General features: G+C 55.0%; 1 protein-coding gene across 1 annotated transcript in view; it reads right to left on the bottom strand.

The window, feature by feature from the left end:
- Positions 1–490: 490 nt before the first annotated feature.
- PBX4 (PBX homeobox 4) overlaps positions 491–23,345 on the bottom strand; it is a 47,384-nt gene continuing 24,529 nt past the window's right edge. Inside the window, exons 3-8 of the mRNA XM_043467497.1 lie at positions 7,995–8,224; positions 7,532–7,722; positions 7,153–7,288; positions 3,550–3,706; positions 3,091–3,197; positions 491–1,172 (exon numbers count right to left, since the gene is read on the bottom strand). Coding sequence (XP_043323432.1) covers positions 1,086–1,172; positions 3,091–3,197; positions 3,550–3,706; positions 7,153–7,288; positions 7,532–7,722; positions 7,995–8,224 — 908 coding nt within the window. The 3' untranslated portion in view covers positions 491–1,085. The remainder of the gene's footprint in view (positions 1,173–3,090; positions 3,198–3,549; positions 3,707–7,152; positions 7,289–7,531; positions 7,723–7,994; positions 8,225–23,345) is intronic.

Raw genomic sequence — 23,345 nt, forward strand, 5'->3', positions numbered from 1 at the left:
GCACAGAAACTCAGGGGCTAGTCGTGGAGGCAGCTGGTAGTGCGGGGCCAGGGCCCCGGTGGCGCAGACTGATGGGCAGATGCAACAGGGCCCTGGCTGCCCCAGTGCAGGCTCATTTAATTCTTCCAACAGCCCAGCCCTGCCATCTTGTTTTGGCTACATCAGGCCTCAGCTGTGGCGTGGGGCACTTTAGGTGCGGCATGTGAACTCCAGTGTGGCACGTGGGATCCAGTTTCTTGACCAGGGATAGAACCTGGGCCTCTTGCACTGGAAGCCCACAGTCTTAGCTACTGGACCACCAGGGAAGTCCCCCAGCTCTCCCATCTTCATTCCCAGGGAGGGCAAGAAGAAGAGGAGATGGAGCGAAGGTCCCACCTGAAGGCTGAAGCAGAGGAGGAACCAGGTGAGGGGACAGAGGGACACCCGGGAGGCGGGGCACGCTGAGCCCGAACCTCAGGCCAGAGGCATTTCAAGAGCACAGAGGCAGGAAAGCGCTTGGGAAGTTTATTGTCTCGAATGACATTTGAACTGAAAATGCTAGAACTTGTATTAACATAAGAACGAAAAGTGCCAAACTAATTCTGGGAAAACCCTGAGCTCACAACAGACTTAAATCAAAACTGCATTTTCATAACAGAACACAAGTCAGGGAGGGAGGCAGTGTCTGGGCGAGTTGGCACCGGGTCGGACCAGTGAGCAAAAGGTCAAAACTCGCACAACTGCGCTTGCGTTGTCAGCCACTGCCAGCAACAGATCTGGGGTGAATGGCGGCAAAAGCAAAATCAGTCCAAAATTTTAATGGCAGAATCTTCTAGAAATAGTTCATAGTCTTAACCATAAAATTACTATATATATATATATGTATAAATATAAAAACAAGTGTTGGGAGAACAAGCTGCATCTCAAGCTGTTTCAAATCCCAGTTCGTAAGCAGACGACTCTGTTTACGTCTGTTACTCTGTTGGTGTCTCTGGCCGGCGGCTCATGGGGCGCCCTCTGCCGTCAGCTCTGGGTTTTCTGAAGGAACTCGAGGGCCAGGGAACCAGGGCAGGTCACATCGTCCTCTTTTCTGCTCGCCCCAACACTTAATTAGATGCGTCTGAGGTGACGCTGCCGGGGTTGCCAATGGGTGAAGCGGTTGGCACTTGCCTCCCCGGCCAGCCGCCCCTGGCCTGAAAAGACAGAGACAGAGACTCAGGGGGGCCGTGAAGACTGGTGGCCCATCCAGCCTCCACGTCCCTTAGGACGTGCTGAGAACTGCGAGAGGAGCCAGGAGATGAGGGGGCACGCAGGGGTCCGCCCTGAGTCGCAGCTGGCCTCCACATGGACGTGCTTCCTTGGCAAGGTCTGGCTTCCGCTGGCCGGGGAGAAGGGAGGGAGACCCGGGCGGGCCGGGAGCTAACAGTGGGCCCTGAGAGACCGCGGTGAGATGTGCTGAGCGGCAGGAGGTTCAGGAACCCAGCAGGACGCGTGTCTGACTGGGAGTCAGAAGGGGAGGGCCCATGGCTGCTGGCTGGGGGGACTCTGCCTGTGCTGTGGGGATGTACTGGCACACGTGACCTTGGGGTGTCCGTCCACAGACCCCCACCATCATGGAAACCACTGTTGACAATGGCTGCTTGCTCCAAGGTGAGTCCTGTTTGCAGCCCACGAGAGCAATAACGCACAAGCTCCCCTTCTCCTTCCTCATTCTCAAACTTTCCTGAACAGGCTGAACCCCCCTGCCTGCACCCTCTGATGCCTCCAGCCCCACGAGGCCCAGACCCGGCTCCCTTCCTGCTCTCCCCACGGCTGTTGCCTCCCACACATCCCCAGGGCCTGCCGGAGGGCCGTGCTGGGCAAGAGCATCGGAAGGCTGGCGCTGCTGCACTCAGCCTCAGTGTGAAAACACCGGGGTGGGGACGCCGGCCACAGGGGGACACACTCTGCCCTTGGATGGACACCACAGGCCTGTGACCCCAGCAGGAAGACATGAGTGAGGAGGGGAGGGCTCAACTGGCAGGCCTGGGAGGTGGGCCTGGGGCCCAGTGTGGGCCTGGGAGCCAAAGGGCAGCTCAGGGCTGAGGAGCCGGCGCCCAGCTGGGTGGGGGTGGGGGGGAGCGGGGGTGCTCAGCCTGGAGACCTTCTCTCGAAGAGCATCTGTGCCTGCCCGGGCCAGGGGACTGGGGCACAGCTGGGTGTGCACACCACAGCCCGCACTTTCCCACGTGCTACACGGACCCCTCACCCCGAGTCACTCTCAGAGGCTTGCCCCTACTGTGCTCGCGGCGCTGGGCCTTGGGCAAGCGCAGAGCAGGATGAGCTGGCCACCTGCTGGCATCAGAGTGCTGGCTCTGCCAGGTGCTCTCTGGGGGCCGTGGGGTTGCCACGGTGATGGGATGCACCGCAGCAGGAGGCATCCATTCCCTGCATCTTTAAGAGAGGGACGCTGAGGAGGCAGATTCGACTCTGAAGCAAACAGTCTGGCTGCGTAAGACCCTGCCCACTGCTGCGTGGCCGTGTCACACCGGGACCTCACAGCTCAGCAGGACAGTCCTGAGTGTGGGCCCGGCCCCCAGCCGCCCCCCGCCGTGGCTGTCAGTGGGGGGCCGCGAGAGGGATGGCGTCCCTCACCCTGAGAACCTTCCTGAGGGCACATCCTGAGACAGCCGCGCTCCGAGGCCCATGCTCTTCCCAGCCGCCAAAATGGACCTCCACTCTGGCCCAGCTGGGCGCCAGCAGAGGGGGTGGCCGGGACGGCGAGGCATGCTGAAGGCTCTGAGCTCAGGGTGCTGCACCTCCAGCCCCCCAGGGCCTCATTTTCCCGCCCCAGCCTCTGCCTCCTCGGGGAGGGAGGGCCCCTTCCCAAGAGGCAGAGCCGGCCGTGCCCCCGAGTCCTGTGAGGACCGAGGTCTCTGCGGAGCGGCCCATGGTGCCCAGCTCCCTGAAGCGGCTCCGCCCGCCTGCACCATCCCCGTGATGAGGGCCTGGCGGGCCCACCTGGTCGTCACGCCCTGCACGAGAGCCTGCAGAGCCTGCCAGTCCCCGGGACCTGCCACCCGTGGGGCTCCATGCCTGCTCGTCACAGGGTCGGGGACCCCACAGACTCACCTGGGCCAGAAGGCCGCCTCCCCGGGGCGTGGGCTGCAGGCAGGCCAGCGTCTGCAGGCGGACAAACGCGTCCCCGGGGCCGGTCAGCGGAAAGGGGCCAGAGGAGCCTGCAGGGGTCGGAGGGGTCAGGACCAGTGTTCCTGCCCTGGGAGGTGCAGCGATGCCTCAGGTGGGACTCGCCAGCCCCCTGGGTCAGGGAGAGGCCATGAACGGGACTCCCACGGCCCCCGGCCCTCCCGCAGCCTGTGTGAGTGGGGAGACCAGCCTTCTGGGGTGCACCTCCTGTCCCCATGGCACCCGCACAGTTGGCGGGGCTGTGTGATTTGACGGGGACCATCTGCAGTGGGAACGGGAACCCCACCGTGTGAGCAGAGGAGAGAGGCATGTGCAGGGCCCATCGGCGGCTCAGCGCGCTCAGCCTCGGGGAGCCGCCAAGCTGGGCTGGGCGGCCTCACTCACTGGAGTGGGACATCGATGGGCAGCTGGCCTCGCGCCCTGGGCCCCTGACTTCAGTGGCGTCCATCGCCGTCCTGGCTGTGTAGATGGCAGCCTCTTCTTGAAATTTCCTCATGTTCTTTTTATACCGGATTCTTTTGTTGCCAAACCAGTTGGAGACCTGTGGACACACAGAGGCAGAAGTCGCTGGAGAAGCTGACGGAGCAATGAGACACGACATGAGGGCATTGCTGAGCGACGGCGCGTGGCCCCGGGAGGGGTGAGAGGCTGAGACTGGAGCTGGCGCTGATGAACCCTGGGCACAGGGAGATGTCTGCTGTGTGCTGGGGGCGCCCTGGAGTCGGCGTGGCTTACAGAGAGGGAGGAGCTGCGCTGCTGCTGGAGCCTGGGATGAGGATGGAGGTGGGAGGAGAGCAGGCGCGTGTCACACGCGTGGAGAGACCAGTGTCTGCTCACTGCAGGCAGCAGGCTGCATCCCGACGCGGGACACGTGCACCAGCAACCGCGTTTCTGGGAATGCATTTTAAGCAAAGCACGCAGCCGAATCCAAAGCTTCTCCAAGGATAAAGGACCACCTGACGGATCAGGGGAGGAGCTGAGCACGGAGCGCAGCGCAGGCAGCCTTCAGCCTTGCTTGGGAGGGAGCTGCAGTCACACACGTCTCCTAAGCACGGAGCCGGCCCAGGGGCCCAGCCCTGACAGCACCTCTGCGCGAGCCCTCTGGGGCAGGGCTCCTGCCTGTGATCTCTCTCTGGGCGGGCGGTGTCCTGGGCCCTGAGGCTGCTGAGCAGCGTCCCTGGTCTCCACCCGCCAGAGGCCAGGTGCGCCCTCCCCTCCCCTCAAGAACCATGACAACGAAAGCGTCCCCTGGCTGGGGGGGAGGCTGGACAGCGCCCAGCGGCAAGAGCATGCACAACCGGAAATGCCGCGTATCCCCAGGCAGGGCGCCTGGGCCTGCAGGTTCACGCACGTGTGAGACGTGTGCATTTTCTTGAACAGAAACACAGCTGAATTGCCTGGCAGGACTGTGGATGAGCTTTTCTCCTTTAAAAATTAGTTTCTTTAATGTCCCTCTGTAATCCTCTCAGTGTCAGCCACGGACAGAAAAAGCCCCATGTGTTCCCTGCTCTCAACTCTCCTGCCCTCGGTGTGAGCGTGACCTGCTCACAACCAAGCCAGGTAAGCACCTGGCTCCCACTCACCTCCAAGGAATGCACCCACACGTCTGTGTTGAAGTTTGCAGAAGAATGTCGGCGAGCAGTTTTCCATGTTGAATTCAACTGGCATTTTAGAGGGGTGAAGAGCAGACTTCCCGAGTGGGTGTCTGAGGGGGAGCTGGCTCAGGCCGGGGCCCGCCCTCCCTACAGGGTCTGTCCCAGCACCTTGGACAGGAGCGAGATGCCCTCCCTGCAAGGCTACCATAGCTCGGCGTCACCGGCCACTCCCTGCCCAGTCCCTCTGGCCCCTTTGGTCCATGTAGCTGTAGCCACTCAGGTTCCCACCCGTTGCCCCGTCCATGGGCTCGGCTCTCCTGCCCTTCCCCCTCGGGCCTCCTCAGCCTGCACCTGCAGCTGATCCTTCCTGGAAACATCCGCGGTCTCATCTGCAACACCTGTGCCTAATGTTGCTCCACTGTTTTCTCCTTAAGTGAACCTCACAGCCTGCACCACATCTGGAGCCCCACTCAGCTGTCAGCCATCTCTCCCGAGGAGCCGCCGCAGCGGGGAGGGGTCCCAGGACAGAATTCCGCTGCTGGTGGGGGGTGGGGATGGTGGGGCCCAGCCACCGAGCAGGAGTCGCTGGAATGTGGCCAGTGCTTTTCAAACCTTTCTCACAAACTCTCTCCCCAGATGAAGTGTAGACCCCAGACCCGCCTGCTCTCTGAGGCGGCAGGCCCTGAAGTGAATCTGGTCATTTCCAGACAACTGCTCCTGGGGACAGATGGGCTGCCATGCCTCCCACTTCTTCTGGGCCTCGAGGTCCTAGAGGTGCAGCCCTCACTTCGGCTTTGGCCGAAGCGCTGAGGATACCATGGCAGTTCCGGGTGAGTGAGGACACCCGTGAGGCCTCACTGCCTGTGGGACCCTGCAGGGCTCCTGAGCGCCACTGTCCCCAAGTTGCTGCTGGACTCGGCAGGGACTGGGGCAGAGGGTGGTGACAGGGTGCAGGTTGACCGGGCTGGAAGCTCAGCCTCTCCCTCAGCACAGGGGAGCGGGTGGCCGCCTGCAGGCAGGTGATCCCGCTTACTGAGTCCAGGTCCCTGACGGCCCTCTCTGCGGCCAGAGGCGGGTCCGACCCCTGCGCTGCCCTGTGGATGTTGCCTGGCCCGTTTCTCATTTGCGGCCTGCCTGTACTTAACTGTTCTCATTTTAAAACCTTTTGAAAGGGCTTCCCTGGTGGGCTAGTGGTTAAGAATCCACCTGCCAATGCCGGAGACATGAGTTCAATCCCTGGTCCAGAGAGATCCCACATGCCTCAGAGCAACGAAGCCCAAGCCGGAGCGCCGGTGTTGTGGAGCTCCACAGCAAGAGAAGCCACCACGAGGAGCAGGCCGCGCAGCGCAACTAGAGTGCCCCCACTCTCTGCAGCTAGAGAAAGCCCGTGCAAAGCAGCGAAGACCCAGCGCAGACAAAAATCAGTAAGACAAACAACGAAACCTTCTGACGTATTTCTTGGGCTCTCGCCTTAGCGCCGACTCCACCCCAATCCCACTGAGATGAACAGTCATCCCAATGTGGCCGGAAGTTGTCCGGGTCTTTTCTCCAACCTGCGCTCCTATTTCCCATCTGGAGCCAGCTGTTGCCTGTCTTGTACCCTCAGACACACACTGGACTGTCTGAGAAACTAGCAGGTAATGCACATGCCTGAATTTATTCCAGGATAACTGAATTGGTACTTCTGCTCGAGAGCTGGTCTATCACTTTAAGTCCTAATTTTGCTCCAAGCTTTTTTTCTTCCCCTAAGCCTACACCCCATCCATCTGACAGAACACAGCACACCCCTCTGATATGAGAATATTAAATCTTAATGACTGGGCTTCCTTGGCAGTTCAGTGGTAAAGAATCTACCTCCCAACGCAGGAGACACTGGTTCGATCCCTGAACCAGGAAGATCCCACATGCCGTGGAGCAACTCAGCCCATGTGTCACAACTACTGAGCCTGCGCTCTGGAGCCCAGGAGCCACAACTACTGAAGCTCACTTGCCCTAGAGCCCGTGCTCCACAGCAAGAGAAGCCACTGCAATGAGAAGCCCGTGCACTGCAATGAAGAGTAGCCCTGCTCACCACAACTAGAGAGACGCTTGTGGAGCAGTGAAGACCTAGCAAAGCCAAAACTAAATACATAAACAAAGAATGTAAGGTTTAAAAAAAAGTCTGACAACAACTCACCAAGTATCCCTACTAAGCGCTATGCTCAGTGGTGTCACGACCGCACACTCACACCCATGGCCTCAGGGAGCGTGGGAGTGTCGGTGTGGCTTCCTGCCTGAGGCCCACGTTCGGCTGTGGCTGCACGCCACATTCAGCCCCTGTGCCACACATTTCATGAACCTCCCTGGGTGTGCCTCTTGGGTTCAGGGAGGTGTGGCGGGGAAGGACCATCACCTGGGAGACCGAGATGCCACCCTTCCTGGCCAGCTCCTCTTTGGCTTCTTCACTGGGGTATGGGTTGCTCAAATGGGAATAAAAGTATTCATTCAGCACTTCTGTGGCTTGCTTGCTGAAATTCTGCCGCTTACGCCTGAGAAGACAGACAGCCTCAGCCAGGGATCATCCGCGGGGCCTCATCCCCATCTCTGATCTCCTAGAGGCTGTTTCAGCAGCAGTCAGCACTTCATAGCCTTCCTGGAGGCTGTGTGAGGCCCGCACCTACAGCCACAGTCAGGGCCCCTGCCTAGGCTGGGAGGCTCCCGTAACTCAGACCCAAAGCAGCGCAGGACTTGCTGCCTCTTCCTGAGGTCACAGGCTGGGGGCAGGGCCTGACCTGGCATCGAGGAACCTCGCACGCAGGGTCATCACGGCCTCACAGGTGCTCTGCTTCAGCTGCATCTGGATGCTGTTGAACTTGCCGTGGATGACACCCACCAGGTGCGCTATCTCCGTGGGTGAGACGGGCCTGACCCTGCTCTGCTCCTGGAGGAGGCTGGTGACGTGCCTGGTGAACTCGCGGCAGGCCTGGGGTGGGGACACACATGCCAGCAGGTGACCACCCGGCAGGCTGGCCTGGGGCCCGTGTGGGACCAGCCCCTGCCCCCCGAGCCTCTCACACAGGCTGGCTACTGAGAAAGGATGGCAAGGGGCTGTGGTCCGATCGGCCACCTCGGCTACGAGGCCAAGCTCGCGGGCTCTCCGCTCGATGCTGCCCAGGGAAGGCAGTGTGTCCACCGTGCTTTCCTTTGACACACGTGCATTCCCGTGATAGAGACTCTTCCACGCAGAAAGGTCACCTGTTCATATTTCTCTAGCTCAGAGTGGTACACCTGTCGGATCTGGGACAGCTTGGCCCTGTAGCCAGAGTGTTCGAGGCCCCTGTCGCTGGGACGGCCGCCTGGCGCTGCTGCTGCGCCCCTCCCTTGCTTCTCGGGCCTGGACACGCCCTCGGCCAGCAGCATGTTATCCAGCCTCAGGAGCTGAGCATCAGGGGGGCCCTCTTCCTGAATGCCACGGATGCTCGACACTGGATCAGAGAGAGGAGATGGAATCAGTGTCTGTTGTTGGAGCAAAAACCACCACAACAGAGCGCTAGCACTGGCCACGTGTCTGAACATTCTTCACGGAACCCTTTCGGGGCAAGAAAGACTCTCTGATGACAGACATCAAATAACCCACTCATGCTGGCCTAGGTGCTGTGCTCGGGAGCCCAGCTGGGGTGCCAGGAGTGGAGGGGGCAGACGCGCCACAGCCCGCAGCTCACAGCTGGGTGCACGTGGAGCTGCAGGCAGGGCAGGGGTGGGATGGCCCTGGGTGCGGAAAAGCGTGAAGCCCTGAATCACACCCCCAGATGGGAGAGGAGGCGCCTTCCAGACGCTCATACCGCAGAGACGGGAATATGAAGGCTAGTGGCAGCCTGGCTTTGGGCGAGGCTGTGCTGGCATGAAACTGAGCCCCCCAGAAACCAGGTCCCCTTACTGAGTCTCATTAACTTCTCCATCTGAAACCTTATTCCCTTTCTCATCCCCTTTGACCTCCACCCTGTGTTGTTCAGTCGCTAAGTCATGTCCGACTCTTTGTGACCCCATGGACTGTAGCCCGCCAGGCTCCTCTGTCCACAGGATTCTCCAGGCAAGAATACTGGAGTGGGTTGCCATGCCCTCCTCCAGGGGATCTTTCTGACCCAGGGATAGAACCCGAGTCTCTTGCTTGGCAGGTGGATTCTTTACCCTTGAGTCACCTGAGAAGCCTCAACCCCGTGTTAACTGAACACTAATCAACCAGTCAGATGACTCATATTCTGTTGTTGATAACATGGTTAAGGTGCTGAAATCGCTATTGTAGATATTTGATCATTCATGTACAAACTCAGGGCAAGATGAGCTGATGGATACCCAAGACACGGACCACCTGGAGAGCGAATCATAAGCCAGAAACACCCTGGCTGTTGAAACTACGATTATGAAATGTCACAAGATGATGTTTAATTCCAGCTTCTCTGTTCTCCCCCTTAAAAAAGGACCCTCATTCAAAGACCAAAGTGGGGTAGATCTGAGGCTTGTCTGCCACTCCCTTGCTTGGCGCCCTGAAGTAAATGCTGTACTTTCCTTCACCATGACCTGGTGTCAGTAGAGTGAATTTGCTTTTCAGGTGACTGAACTTTGGTTTGGTAATATGTCTGTTGTGTCTGTGTCTGTTCTGTGAGTGTGTTGAGGGGAGGGTTTGTGCTGTAAAATCAGAGAGGAAAAGATGGATCCAGAGGTGCCAGAAAAGATGAGCTAATCCACTGAGAGATGGGCTAGTTTGAGCACAGACCCAGTCGCCTGGCTTTGTGGTACGGAGAAGCCATCCTAGCGAGGCGACGGGCTCAAGGGCAGGACCAGACAGGCAGTGGGTGGGCAGGGACGAGCTGCTGCTGTCCAGGGGGTGCATGTCAGCTACGAGGCGGCCACAGGGAGAGGCCCCAGACTGTGACCACGGGAATGTGAAAGTGTTAGTCGCTCCATTGGGTCTGACTCTTTGCGACCCCACAGACTGTAGCTCACCAGGCTCCTGTGTCCAGGGGATTTCCTAGGCAAGAATACTGGGGTGGGTTGCCATTTCCTCTTCCAGGGGATCTTCCTGACCCAGGGACTGAACTTGTGCCTCCTATGTTTCCTGCCCTGGCAGGTGGATTCTTTACCGTCTGAGCCACCAGGACTTGAGGAAAAGGAAGAGGCTGTGACAACTCCCACATTCGCCCTGGAAGGCTTTACTTTTTCCCAAGCAGAGCACTCAAAACAGCAGGCAGGCAGGTGAAAAGGTGGTGTCAGGCTGGTCCCTGACACAGCTCAGCACAAATGTCTGGGTCGCTGCGACCTGGGAGCTGGGGCTGAGCCGACCAGATCAGGTGCAAGGAGGTATTCGTGAGTCATCGGTGTGTGGCGTGAGTTTGGGAAGTCTGTTTCTCTCTACCTGTACCTGCAGGTACAGCTATGAGAAGGCCATACCCCCTGAATGCTAGAAAATCCACGTTTAAAGGGCAGGCAAAGGAGCAGATGGAAAGAGTTATGAGGCAGGTGGAGGAATAATCAGAAGTGGTAACAGAGGGGTGAAAACATAGGTTTGGTCATTAGGGGAAGATTGTTCAGTTCAGTTCAGTTGCTCAGTTGTGTCCAACTCATTGCAACTCCATGGACTGCAGCACGCCAGGCCTCCCTGTCCATCACCGACACCTGGAGTTTACTCAAACTCATGTCCATTGGGTCAGTGATGCCATCCAACCAGGGGAAGATTGTTAACTTCTGCAAAAGCAGCTGCAGGGTATGGCGGGGTGAAGCCTGATTAGCAAGTTCAGAGGAGGACGGGAGGCAGGCAGCGTAGGGAGGAGGCTGCTGCGGGGGTTAGAGTGAGGCTCGGGTCCAGGGAGGGCGGTCTTGGAGGACCTATATTTTCTCTGCTTTTTCAGTGATGGAACAAATATCTGTGGAGACAGAGGAAGGAAGGCTGAGGGGTGGCTCCTCAGGGGATGGGAGGCAGGGAATGGGGAAGGAGGTAATGAGAGATGATATAGATTCCATGTGGTTCTGACTTTCAGGAAAAACAAAGTTTTAAGTCTTTTCTTAGAAACAGGCTCTCAGTATTGTCAGCTACGAATGGACTGAAGTGCTTGGGTAAGAACTGAGCTTAGGGAGCTCCCTGACGGTCAGTGGTTAGGACTCAGCGCCCTCACTGCCATGGCCTGGTCCAGCCCCTGGTCCTGTGAGCCGCATGGTGCAGCTGAAAACCAGTGTAACCCTATCATAGAGACATCTGCTTATTAATCATGTGCCCTTTCTTGTTCCCTGTTTAACAGATGAGCTTTTTTTGGTCAAAAACACTAGTGAAAACTGAAGGCGTTCAAGAGATGTCCTTGCAGGAATTTTCCTCACATGCAGGGACTGCTACCTCCTCAGATTCAGGGACTCTCAACTCACACAAAAGAACTCTTCCCGTTTAGTCCCACTGGGCTGCAACAGGGCTCTTTCTGAAAGAAATAAAGGAAAAGGGTCCCTTTTATCAATTGCGGGCCTTCCAGTTCGGAGACCTAATCCTCTAACGGCCTTGCTTGGTCTTCAAGAAGCGCCAGATGTAAAGGCTGGGGACTTCTGAACAGAGTGGATCTGTGCTGCCTGATCCTTGTAAAGGCCCACACCCTCCTAACGGTTCCTAACCCAGAGCAGATTACGGACATGCTCTTCCCTCATCCGTCTGTGTGTGCAGATCCTATTGATTCTACCTCGATGACTGACCCACCATCCAACCCTTCCCTTCACGCCCCTCCTGGAACCCTGCTGCGACCTGTGAGGAAAGCTCTCCCCTCTGGTCCATCTGTCACACTGCAAGCTGACTGCCCTCCAGTGCTGTCTTCATCACGCCAGTCTTCTGTTCAGAGACTCCAACCAGCTCTGCATCCACAGCGGCGGCCTAGGCTCTGACCCTGGCACTCAGGGCCCTTCCTGACAGCCTTCAAACCCGCCCTTGTGAACCTGCCCTTTTCTGGGCCCTTCATGGCCCTTGAAGCCCAGCGACTGCCTCAGGCTTGCTCAGCAGCGCCTCCCTAAGCACCCGTGGGTCCAGCCTGGGCTCAGAAGTGACCGAGAGGGACACAGAGCAGCCTCCCCTGCCAGAGGGCCCCCAGCACAGCCTGACTCCCAGGGCTGGAGAGGTCCCTTCAGCTCCTCTCGTTACAGTTAGGGGCAGGAGTGGTCCAGGCTGGACACGTGGCTGATTGAAGGGTGGGTGGGAGCACGTGTGTGTGTTTGTGCATGTGTGTGTGTATGCCTCTGGGCTGCTGAGGGGTGCTTAGTGGTCTGTCTTTTGTTCTTTTTTTTTTGGCCACGCCTTGCAACTTGTGGGATCTCTGTTTCCCAACCGGAGACTGAACCTGGTTTAAGGCAGTGAGAGCACCGAATCCGAACCACTAGGGAACGCCCCTTACGCTCTTTTATTTAACCAGCAGTGTCAAAAGAACGCATCGGTCATAGCAAACACCCTCTTCCAACAACACGAGAGATAGTTCTACACATGAACGTCACCAGATGGTCAATACCAAATTTAGAGTGATTATACTCCTTGCAACCAAAGATGGAGAAGCCCTACACAGTCAGCAAAAACAAGACCTGGCTCACATCATGAGCTCCTTATTGCAAAATTCAGGCTTAAATTGAAGAAAGCCGAAGTTCCAATACTTTGGCCATCTGATGCAAAGAGTCAACTCATTAGGAAAGACCCTGATGCTGCGAAAGATTGAAGGCAGGAGGAGAAGGGGGTGACAGAGGATGACATGGTTGGATGGCATCACCAACTCAATGGACATGAGTTTGAGCAAGCTCTGGGAGATAGTGAAGGACAGGGAAGCCTGGCATGCTGACATGAATCTGAGCAAACTCCAGGAGACCGTGGAGAACAGAAGAGCCTGGCATGCTACAGTCTGTGAGGTTGCAAAGAGTTGGACATGACTTACTGACTGAACAATGACAGCAAAGCATCTGAGAACCCATCGTAAGTCAAGTACCCAACCAGGCGCAGGAGATTTAAAAAAAATCCCCCAGAAAACTATGGGACCTATTCTCAACTGAAAACTCTCACAGAGAACTCTGAGAACAAAGAGAACACCCCTTTCTCACACCTCGTTACGGGGTCTGCATTATCGTGAACTTTTTTGGAGGGGTGCTTTCAAATGCTGATTAACATCTTCAAATTCTTGTTCTGAGAACTTACCCTACAGGAACACAGACACCAGTAGATGTTACATTTATAGGACACACAAGACCACACTGAAACTGTGAAAAACCAAACCCGCCTAGAAAGGGCTCCACACAGGGAGCGCGCCCTCAGCGCAGCCCACCTTTTCCCAGCACCCTGTCCCTGGCTTGACTGCCGTCATTAGCACGTGTGACCGCAGCGCACTAGCCTCCTCTCACACACGTGTAGATGACTCATTACTATCAATTGCAGCAACTCACTTCCAGTCCCCGTGGTGCTCCTCGGCGCCCCCAGGCCCCGACTGTGGAGCGGGTGGTGCTGGAGATCAGCAGCGCAGCTCAGGGCACTGCCAGTTAGAGGCATTCAGAGGAGGAGCTGGGACCTAAAGCAGAGGCTGCTGCTGCTGCTAAGTTACTTCAGTCGTGTCCGACTCCGTGTGATCCCACAGACGGCAGCCCCCCAGGCTCCCCCGTCCCTGGGATTCTCCCCGCCAAACCACCAAATTTCCTTATGTTCCCAATTTACTGTGGGTTTAAAAACCACACAGTGAGGTAAAATAAAATTATGAATATCAATACATTATGTTTTTTATAAGAAACAAGATGGAACTGCTATGGACTAAATTGTGCTCCCCAAACTCACACATGAAACCCCAAATGTCTATGTGAAATAGGGCCTGTGAGGAAGTAATTAAGGTCAAATGAGGTGATGGGGCAGGGCTCTAATCCATAGGACCATGGCCTTCTAAGCAGAGGACAAGGCTTCCTTGGTGGTTCAGACAGTAAAGAATCCACCTGCAATGCAGGAGACCCAGGTTTGATCCCTGGGTCGTGAAGATCCCCTGGAGAAGGGAATGGCTACCCACTCCAGTATTATTATCTGGGAAATCCCATGGACAGAGAAGCCTGGCAGGCTACGGTCCATAGGACTGCAAAGAATCGGACAGGACCGAGTGACTAACACTTCATTTCAAGCAGAGGAAGAGAGACCTCTTCCATCTACAAACCAGTAAGAGAGCCCAGGCTAGGAACTGACCTAGCTCCAGACAATAGTAAACCAATGAGCAGGGGAGTTCAATAAAACTGCTCACCAAGACTGTGGTCCGGGACTCTGCCTCTCCGTGTGCGTGTCACGGAGCCTAGCGTGTCCAAGCAGGAGCCTCTAAGTGTGTGGGTCCACATGGGTCCTCACCTCTGCTTCACTGCCTTCAGGTCCCCCATCCTTGGGGTACCTCTCCACCCTTCCCCTTCCCTGATGATTTTTCTCCTATGCGCGCAGTACAGAGGAGGAGATTTTAGAGTGTTTCTTTCAGTTCTAATCTAGACAAGGACTCCTCAAAAGGTGGTGTCTGGTTTGCCTTCTGTCTACGTAAAGGCCAGCACAGACATGAGAGGCGGCAGCGTGACAGGGTAAATTCATGTCTGTTGAGCCTAACGGGATTTTTGAGCTTATTCTTTTAGATGTCGGCTTCACTTTTTGTTTTCCCTCTCCTGGTGTCCTTCTGTGGGTTTCACACTGGTCCTGGGCAGTGGTGAGCCAAAACGCTTCCAGCGGCCAGGGGCACTTCCCGGGGGCTGCAGGTACGTCCTGGGGGTGCCCTAGTCCCAGGTGAGGGCCAATCCAGGAGTGACACTCTCCCGGGCGAAGCTGCTTCCTCTCACAGGCGTGCGGGAGGCCTGCCTCCCCGTGTGTTGCGACCAGTCTTAGTCCTGGGGTGGAGGTGGCGCTGCTCCCCTGAAGGAGTCTGGGAGAGCACCCTGGGGTCTAGAGAGGAGATGCTGAGGGAAAGCCCCCGGTGCGGTAAAAAGGCTCATTCCAAGTGTTCCCATCAACGGAACACGGAGGCGCTAAGCGAGGAGGGGGGGCCGGGACCGGGTTGTAAAAGAAGAGCAATCCACTCTCACGGGAAGATCCATGCAGTGAGGAAGCAAGGCCCTGCCAACCCCAATGACGCCAGGCTGCTGGCATCACAGATGTGGTGGAACCCAGGCTGTGGGCGCTTCCTTCGCAGAGAAGGCAGACCGGGTTTCCTGACCCAGGAGTGAACACTTCAGCCCAGGCATCAGCATGGCAACAGGAGGAGGTGGGGCTGATGCACTGAGGAAGGTGAGGAGGGGCTGGGCAGGATGGGGAGCGGCACAATGAGAGGGAAGTGTGGGCAGTGGGAGGCCCCAGGAGGCCCAGGGACCCACACTGAAGGGGCGGGGCCAGAGCAGGAGCAGGAGGTGGCCCCACCCCCAGCAGGGGGCGGGGCGGTGACCCCTGTTTCCCCCCAGCCCCACCCCGCGTCCTCAGGTCCTGTTCCAAGAAGCTCCCTGGCACTCCCTGCTGCTGCCCACTCTCCTCACTCACTCAGCTCCAACCTGGCTGCCTGCCTCAGAGACACTTTCCCAACGTGGAAGCAGAGATGTCTCATCAGGCAGGTCCTGGCTCAGGTCTGGTCCCCTGGGGAGACTGACCTGCCCCACTGCCCGCCACCAAGGGCTCTGAAGGCCACAGCAGTCTCTACATGGCTGTGTGGGACAACCCTGCTCCCCACGGACCCAGGGACTGTTGCTGGCTCCTTCACTGCCACGGCTCTGGTTCCCGCAACATTCCTGGTCTCACGGAATCATGGCCCAGAAATAGGAACTTGTGCTAAGAAACCTCTCCTAAAGGCTAGCAGGACATTTTAGGGACTGGCACTACCAGGCCCTCAAGGAAAAGAGAGCGCCTTCCTGCAACACTTTTAGAAAAGAGAGACACAGGAAAACCAGCCGCTCACCAGATGGAAAGTGAAGGTGGATGCTAGCATGCAGAAGCCCCACACATTCATGACCTGAAACAGTAAAACACAATCAGCAACCTGAAGTCAGCAGCATCTGTGTGCATGTGTGAGCACAGATACAGGGATCACAGCCAAGAAGACTCACCTCTGAACACGGAGTCATTGATGCCACTGACAACTCCCCCCTCATCCTCCACCTCACCCCCAAATTGGCCTCCAGGTGGGGTTGGTGCTGAGCAATGGCATTCAGACCACCTGGCCACCCGCACTGCCAAAGGACCTTTAGATTCTTGCTTCCTGGGGATAACCTGGAACACAGCCTGCTGGTGTTGAGAACTGTCTGCATTTACCTTTGAGGCAATGTTTCCCAGGTCAGTTCTTTAAGCAAGATTCTAGATGAAGCCTTGTTTAATTAAAAAAAACTTTGTATGTTATTTCTTTGGCTGCACAGGTCTTAGGGCAGCATGTAGGATCTTTAGTTGCGAGGCATGAGGGGTATTTTAGTTGCAGCACGGGAGATCTGGTTCCCTGACCAGGGATTGAACCCAGGTCCCCTGAAGAGTCTCAGCCAGTGGACCACCAGGGCAGTCCCTGAAGCCTTGTTTCAAGACACTGGACTTTCTCAGTCCCATGAAAGTGAAAGTGTTCATCGCTCAGTTGTGTCCAAATCTTTGTGACCCCAAGGACTATAGCCTGCCAGGATCCTCTGACCATGGGACTTTCCGGGCAAGAATACTGGAGTGGGTTGCCATTCTCTTCTCCAGGGGATCTTTCTAACCCAGGGATCGAACCTGGGTCTACCACACTGAAGGTAGATTCTTTACCATCTTTCCCATAGGACTTCACAAAGAATATTTCTTCAGAGAGTCCCTGGTGGTCCACTGGTTAGGTCTTTTTGTGCTTTCACTGCCAAGGGCCCTTATCAGGGACTAAGATTTCACAGGACGAGTGGTGAGGCCAAAAAAAGCAAAAAAAACAAAGAATATTCCTTTAGCAAACACTCATCAATTTCTGAAATCACAGCTGACATGAACGTTAGATATTCATCAGACTGAAATGTATAACACTATGCAAATTCCCTTCAGTTCTAATCAGTCCTTAGTTAAAATACATCACAACCTAAGCGCTGAAATCTCAACCAAATATGCAAGCTGTTTTCATTTCAATACACGCTCGCAGTTGTTAATTAAAGGCCTGAGATTCTGTCATAAACTACTGAACTGCTGAGGCTCAGTGAAAACGGCATGGAGTTTGCTTCGGCTCTGTTTTCTTGTGGCAACAGGGCAAGAGGACAAGACAGAGAAATGCTGCAATAGAAAATGCAGCCAAGTAAAACGTCTAGAAAACTAGTCCATGCTCTCCTGTGAGGCTTTGAGAACATTTAAGAGTGACAGCCAAGAAAAACAGCACTTGTGGATGGTTTCTGTCTACCTTAAACAAACTTATTTCTCACCCCAAGAAATGCTCTAATTTCAGCTGAACGATATCTAGAAGCTTCTGAAGTTGGGCTCCGGTTGCCCCAGGTGTGACCTTTACTTTACCGAGTCCTGCACGGGGCGGTGAGCAGCCCAGCAACACGCACAACCATGTCCAACCCACCCTCAGGCTGGAAATCAGATTTTCAGGCCTGCCCGGACCTAACTCCCCTCTGAGGGATTGGCCTGGGGACTGCTGTCAAGCAGGTTCTGGGTGACAGTCAGAAGGAGCATTCTCTGTTAAGAAAGGTTAGTCACCTTCACACCGTGACCAGGTTTACCAACAGCGACTGTGGGCCAAGCCCGTAACTGGGCTGGGAGAGGCTGCAGGCACATCTGTGCATTGGCGGGCCGGCGTTCTAGGGAGGGGATGAGGAGACACACCAGAGACAAACCACGGGGCAATTTCAGTGAATGCTTAAGCCCTGAGAAGAAACTGGAATAGAGGTACAGACACTGCAAGAAAGTGATGCTTTATAAGAATCTGTGTACTAAGTCCTTAAGCTGTGGGCCTGACTAAAATCCTTCAGTCTTTGAGTGGTTTTTATAAAAGCTTTATTGAGAAATAATTCAGGTGACGTACAATCCACCCGTTTCCAGTGAATAACTCAGTGGTTTTTCAGTGCTTTCACCAGGTTGTGCAACCACTGCCTAATTTTTCACCACCTCAAAGAGACCCCGGGCCCATCAGCAGTCACTCCCCACCCTCCCACCCAGGCCTCTGTAACTACTAATTGTCTCTTTCTACCTCTTCTGGACATTTCACATAGATGAAGCCACATGCTATTTTGGACATTTTCGCCTGGCTTCTTTCACTCGGCGCAGAGGTTTTTTTTTCATTGAACTATAGTTGATTTACAATGTCTTAGGCGTACAGCAAAGTGATTCTGTTATATATATATTATTTATATAATACATAGAAACAAATATATTCTATTAATGTACGATATATGTTATATGTATAATATATATATTTCTCAGATTATTTTCCATTATAGGTTATTACAAGATATTGAATGTAGCTCCCTATACTATACGGTAGGGCCTTGTTGTTAGTATAAAGTTTTTAAGGTTCATCAATGTTGTAGTTTCTGTCAGAGAACTTCATTTCTTTTCATGGCTGAATAGCAGTCCATTGAACAGATGGACCATATTCTGTTTCTCTGGTCATCATCATGGACATTAGAGTTTTTTTTTTTCCATAATTCTTGATTTGTGTATCTGTCTATACTAATCCATCTGTCTGTCCAGTAGAATTTCCCCGGTGATGGAATGTTCTACATCTGCAGTGTCTAACATGTAAACCACCAGCTACACGTGGCTACTGAGCACTTGAGATGTAGCTAGTGTGGCTGAAGAAAGCCTTATTTAATTATACTTGATTTTAATTAATTCGAATGTAAACTGTCCCTGGAGGGGTGAACCACAGTCTATGGCTGCAGAGGAGCTATGATAGGTTGGCCAGAACTCAGGGAGGTTCAATTCACGAGTCACCCTGAGACTGTGGGGCCAAGAAAGGATGCTCCAAGCAACCTGAAAAGTAACCCCCAGCTCTAGAAGATCCGCTCCCTGCACAGCCACAGTGAACTACTCCTCAGGTCCAGCCAATCACAAAAGGGGTCTGGATTCCAAAAGAAGTCACACACTGGCCCAAAGGGTAGTCGCTGGGACAGACCCAACCAAAAGGCTGGAACTACCGATCACGATGTTACAATCGCCAACAGCTCTGAGTGGCTGAGGGGGAAGGGAAACACAAGTGAAAAAACAAAATGAAAAAGTGCTGGATGACTTGTGCCTGAGAGCTTCCACCCAGGCCCGGGGAGCAGGGGTGAGGAAACAGGAGGTGGTCCTTTGTGTGCTGACTTCTTTACATCCACTCTGCTGGCAGCAGCTGCCTGTGTTCCTTGGCCCCAGAGCAAGGCTGGCAGAGCTGGGACTTCTCGTTTCTCAGAGACAAAGTGAACCCAGAACCAACCAAAGTGAAGCCCAGAGGTGCCCCTGAGGCCAGCACAGGGGACAGGCACGGCTTGGAGAAGACAGGCCAGGGCCCTTGGTGCGAATTGCTGGGACGCCTGGCAGCTCTTCCAGGGGCACTCCAAGAGCCAAAGGTGGCACTTGAGCTAATTTGAGCTAATTTGGAGGTACAGCCTGACCCACACCAGAGTGTGTGGCCATTCCTGCTCCGAGGCTCAGGCACTTAACACAGGCTCTGCTTCAGTCCTTGTCAACGCCACACACCTGAAACCCGAACACTTCAGAGTCCCGTCCTGCACCCAGCCCCAAGGGCTTCAGGAAGGGGACTGGGCCAGTACTGGGTCCTCCCAGCTAAATTCAAAGATCTCCAAAAAGGGTTTATTAGTCCTCCTCAGGAGCGCCCCTCCAGACACCAAGAAGGATGGTGTTTCAAGGGAAAGATGGGGAGCGGGGTGTCCTCTGAGGGTACGCTTGGCCTCCGGAGAGTGCCGCGGGCAGGACCACCCAGACAGCGCACAGAGGGGAACACGGGTGGGGCACTGGCATCTTGACCCTGGAAGATGTGCCCACATCCCTGCCACAGGCTGGAGGAGGCGTTGGATGGAAGCTCCTGGAACTTGTAGGTAGGGCTTCCAGGAACACCGGACACCATGGCTCACACAGAGGACGTCGCTCTCTTCAGGGTGATATGAACGATAAGCCTTGTGTTCTGAGTCAGGCCCCAGACACCCCATCTTCCTGAATCCCATAAGATGTACAAGGTAAAAAGGCTTTCACTTAATAGGTATCAGTCACCAGAAACTGCTCTTAATTCAACAAAAATACAAGCTGTGTACACCGTGTGTCGGGCACCAGGGCAGTCCCAGGACATGTCTCACGGGGGGACAATGGCAGAGGCCAGGAGCCGCCGTGGGGGCAGTGAGCACGCAGACACGGAGGCAGCGCCTGCGGCCTGTGGGTGCAGGTCCCCCCCGAGCCAGAACAGCGTGTGGAGGGGCAGCACGCGGCCTGGCTAGGGGTTACCGGGGTGCAACCCTCTCTCTGGACTCCACTCTGCTCATCTTTAGAGCAGGAGTGAAGCCCCGTCTGCCCGGGGCCGCTGGAAGCCTGGGGCGATGATGCTGCACCTCGCGGAGCTGTCTTGCTGCGGCCCACACTCTATCAGAGCCTGTGTTTGTGCTCAGTCGTGTCTGACTCTCTGCGATCTTATGGACTGTAGCTGGCCAGGCTCTGTCCATGGGATTTCCAGGCAAGAACGCTGGAGTCGGTTGCCATTTCCTCCTCCAGGGGATCTTCCAGAGCCAGAGATCAAACTAGTGTTGCCTGCATTGGCAGGCAGATTATTTTATCACTGAGCCACCTGGGTACCGGCCCTTAAATCCTCTGTGCAGGTTTAGTTTTAGTTTTTATCTTAAAGGCTTGTCGCAGACATTAGCCAGAGGCAAATCTGGGTTAAATCAAAAAGCCGATGTGGGGCTGCTCTGGTGGTCCAGTGGTTAAAACTCTGCCTTGCAACGCAAGAGACACTGGTTTGATCCGCCCTGGTCCAGGAAGAACCCACGTGCTGAGAAACAAGGAAGCGCGTGCGCTACAACCACAGAGCCTGCGCTCCGCAACAAGAGAAGCCACTATAATGAGACGCCTCTGCATCGCCACGCAGAGCAATGCCTGCTCTCTGCAACCAGAGAAAGCCCTTGGGCAGCAGTGAAGACCCACCACAGCCAAAAAATAAAATCAATCAATCTTTAAAATAAAAAAAGAAGCTGATGTGCCATCTCCTGCTGTGAGCGCCCCAGGAGGCCCAACCTCCAGGATCACTCATTGGGCAGAGGCCCCTAGGAACCCAGTGCAGGATCAGGGCCCTCAGCACTTTTCTTTGGGCCAGGACTTGGTCATTCCTGGTCAGGGGGGTGGGGAATGCTCAGGCAGAACTGAGATCTCGCTTCTTTTCGTTGGGGTCCGTCCTGAGACGGGAAGGCCCGTGTGTTGGACACACAGTACTCCCGTGACTGCATTGCCTACTAACATGAAAAGATGCCAGGCCACACTGAACCTGACGTTTAGGCAGCTCTTGGCAGTCGTGATGGCTCGTGATTTTCAAGGGTGAGTGGTGCTGCTCCATCCTGATGCCATGCCCCCAACTGTACCAGGCAACCTGATGTTTGAGCCAATCAGTGGAAAGGAAGCATGATTTTCTGAAAAAATGCCCAGATCTGACGCGTGGCCTAAACTGTGGGCCCCACAGCTGCCTTGGGACTCAGTCTGTGTGGGGTCAGAAGCCCTGAGTGTGACCTCAGCCTGGGAGGGCGGGATAGGGCAGGGCATGGGCTAAAATGGACCCCTCATCCAGTCCTGATGGCGGTAGGTATCAAGCCGTTCTTTTTCTCCTGAAATTGCTGAGTCGGAAGCTGACTAACGGCTGTTGTCACATCCGTACATACAGAATCAGATGAGGCAGAAGCAGACGTGCCCAGACAGCGCACCCGTGGCATTCAGGAAGCAGTTTTCTGATCAGTCCCAGCATCTCGCCGATGGGAAAAGCTTGTCAAGAGCCACAGCTTCCTGAGATGACAGCTGATGAAATGACTTTTAATGATTGCTTATTGTTGCCACTCAATCTTTTACTTTGCCTAGCTAAGCTGTCAATAAAAACCTCAAAGATCCACACAGCCAAGGCACTCTGGTGACAGGGCCAGCTGCTGGGGGCAGTGGGGAGCCCCCCAGAGGGCTGCTTCTCTCCTCCAGGGGCAGTTGGGGGCTGGCTGGGAGTCAGCACGCCTCAGAGAGAGGCACCAACACCGCACGATTTCAGGAAGGTGAGCAACATCACACAGTCCATGTGGTCCTGGGGAGCGTGTGACTGTGCCAGGAGCTCCAGGCGCTGGACACACACCGGCGTGTCCCCGAGGGCAGTGTCTTCCAGCCCACAGGACTCATGGGTTGTACTGCTTTTTCAGTTGCAGGAATGTTGCTTATCTGGTTCACACAGAGCTCTGGAGGGAGGTGCTGTGAGGTGTTGAGAGCAAACTTGTTTATAAACCCCCAAAAGCCCAACCTTTGTTTACTGGAAGCCATAATATCTGTACCCCATAATAAAAATAAGGAACACAAATAAAAACATACATAAATAAGGAACAGAGAAGACAGACCACTAGACATTCAGACACTTGTGGGAAGTACCTAAGCAGGAGCTTAGGGGCGGGACATTATAGCCCTGTAGGGAAAGGCCTGCTTGCAGCGGGGAGGTGGCCTGGCTCTGGGCGTTGGAGGCTGAGGAAGGTGAGGAGGGCATACAGCAGGAGTCGGCGGGGGATCCGGGCCAGGGGCTGAGGTGGTGAAAAGGGATCTATGTGGGGGAGGAGGAGGAGGGATACACATGAGAGGGGAGGGGATGACTGATTAAATAAACAAAGCACCAAGGATGACGGGAGCAGGGTTCTGACTGTCAGAGAAATGAGGTACCAATCTGGAGAGAGAAAAAGACAGTGAACTCTGTGCTGCTGAACTGGGATTACAGATACTGAAATGAGTGAATTTCCTGGTGGCCCAGTGGTTAGGATTCCATGCTTCCACTGTAGGGGGCACGGGTTCCACCCTTGGTTGGGGAACTAAGATTCTGCAAGCTGTACTGCATGGCCAAAAAAAAAGAGAGAAAGGAAAGAGTTACAATAGTAACTGACTGTTTTAAATAACACTCCATGAATCAATAGCGATACAAAACCCAAAAATGAATAAATGGGAAATTTAATAAGTAGTGGTGGCTCAGAGATTAAAGCGTCTGCCTGCAGTGTGGGAGACCCCTGGGTCGGAGGTTCGATCCCTGGGTCAGGAAGATCCCCTGGAGAAGGAAATGGCAACCTACTCCAGTATTCTTGCCTGGAGAATCCCATGGACAGAGGAGCCTGGTGGGCTACAGTCCATGGGGTCACAAAGGGTTGGACACGACTAAGCGACTTCACTTTTCAGTCTTCGAGTACCTCCGGCAGAATACTTATTACAAAGGGGAAAGGAGCAACGTTAAAAAGGAGAAGTCTGGCGGACACCACCTCACTTGAGCTGTCAAAGTTAACGTCACCAAGAGGGGACAGAGCAAATGTGGGCACGACTGAGCAGTCTTTGCGTGAGAAGAGGCACCGCTTCCTCTTGAGGATGTGTAGAAGTCTAATCATGAGGAAACACCAGATAAGCCCAAATGAAGAGGGCTC

The sequence above is a fragment of the Cervus canadensis genome, chromosome 4, assembly GCF_019320065.1.
Source record: "Cervus canadensis isolate Bull #8, Minnesota chromosome 4, ASM1932006v1, whole genome shotgun sequence".
Lineage (NCBI taxonomy): Eukaryota > Metazoa > Chordata > Mammalia > Artiodactyla > Cervidae > Cervus > Cervus canadensis.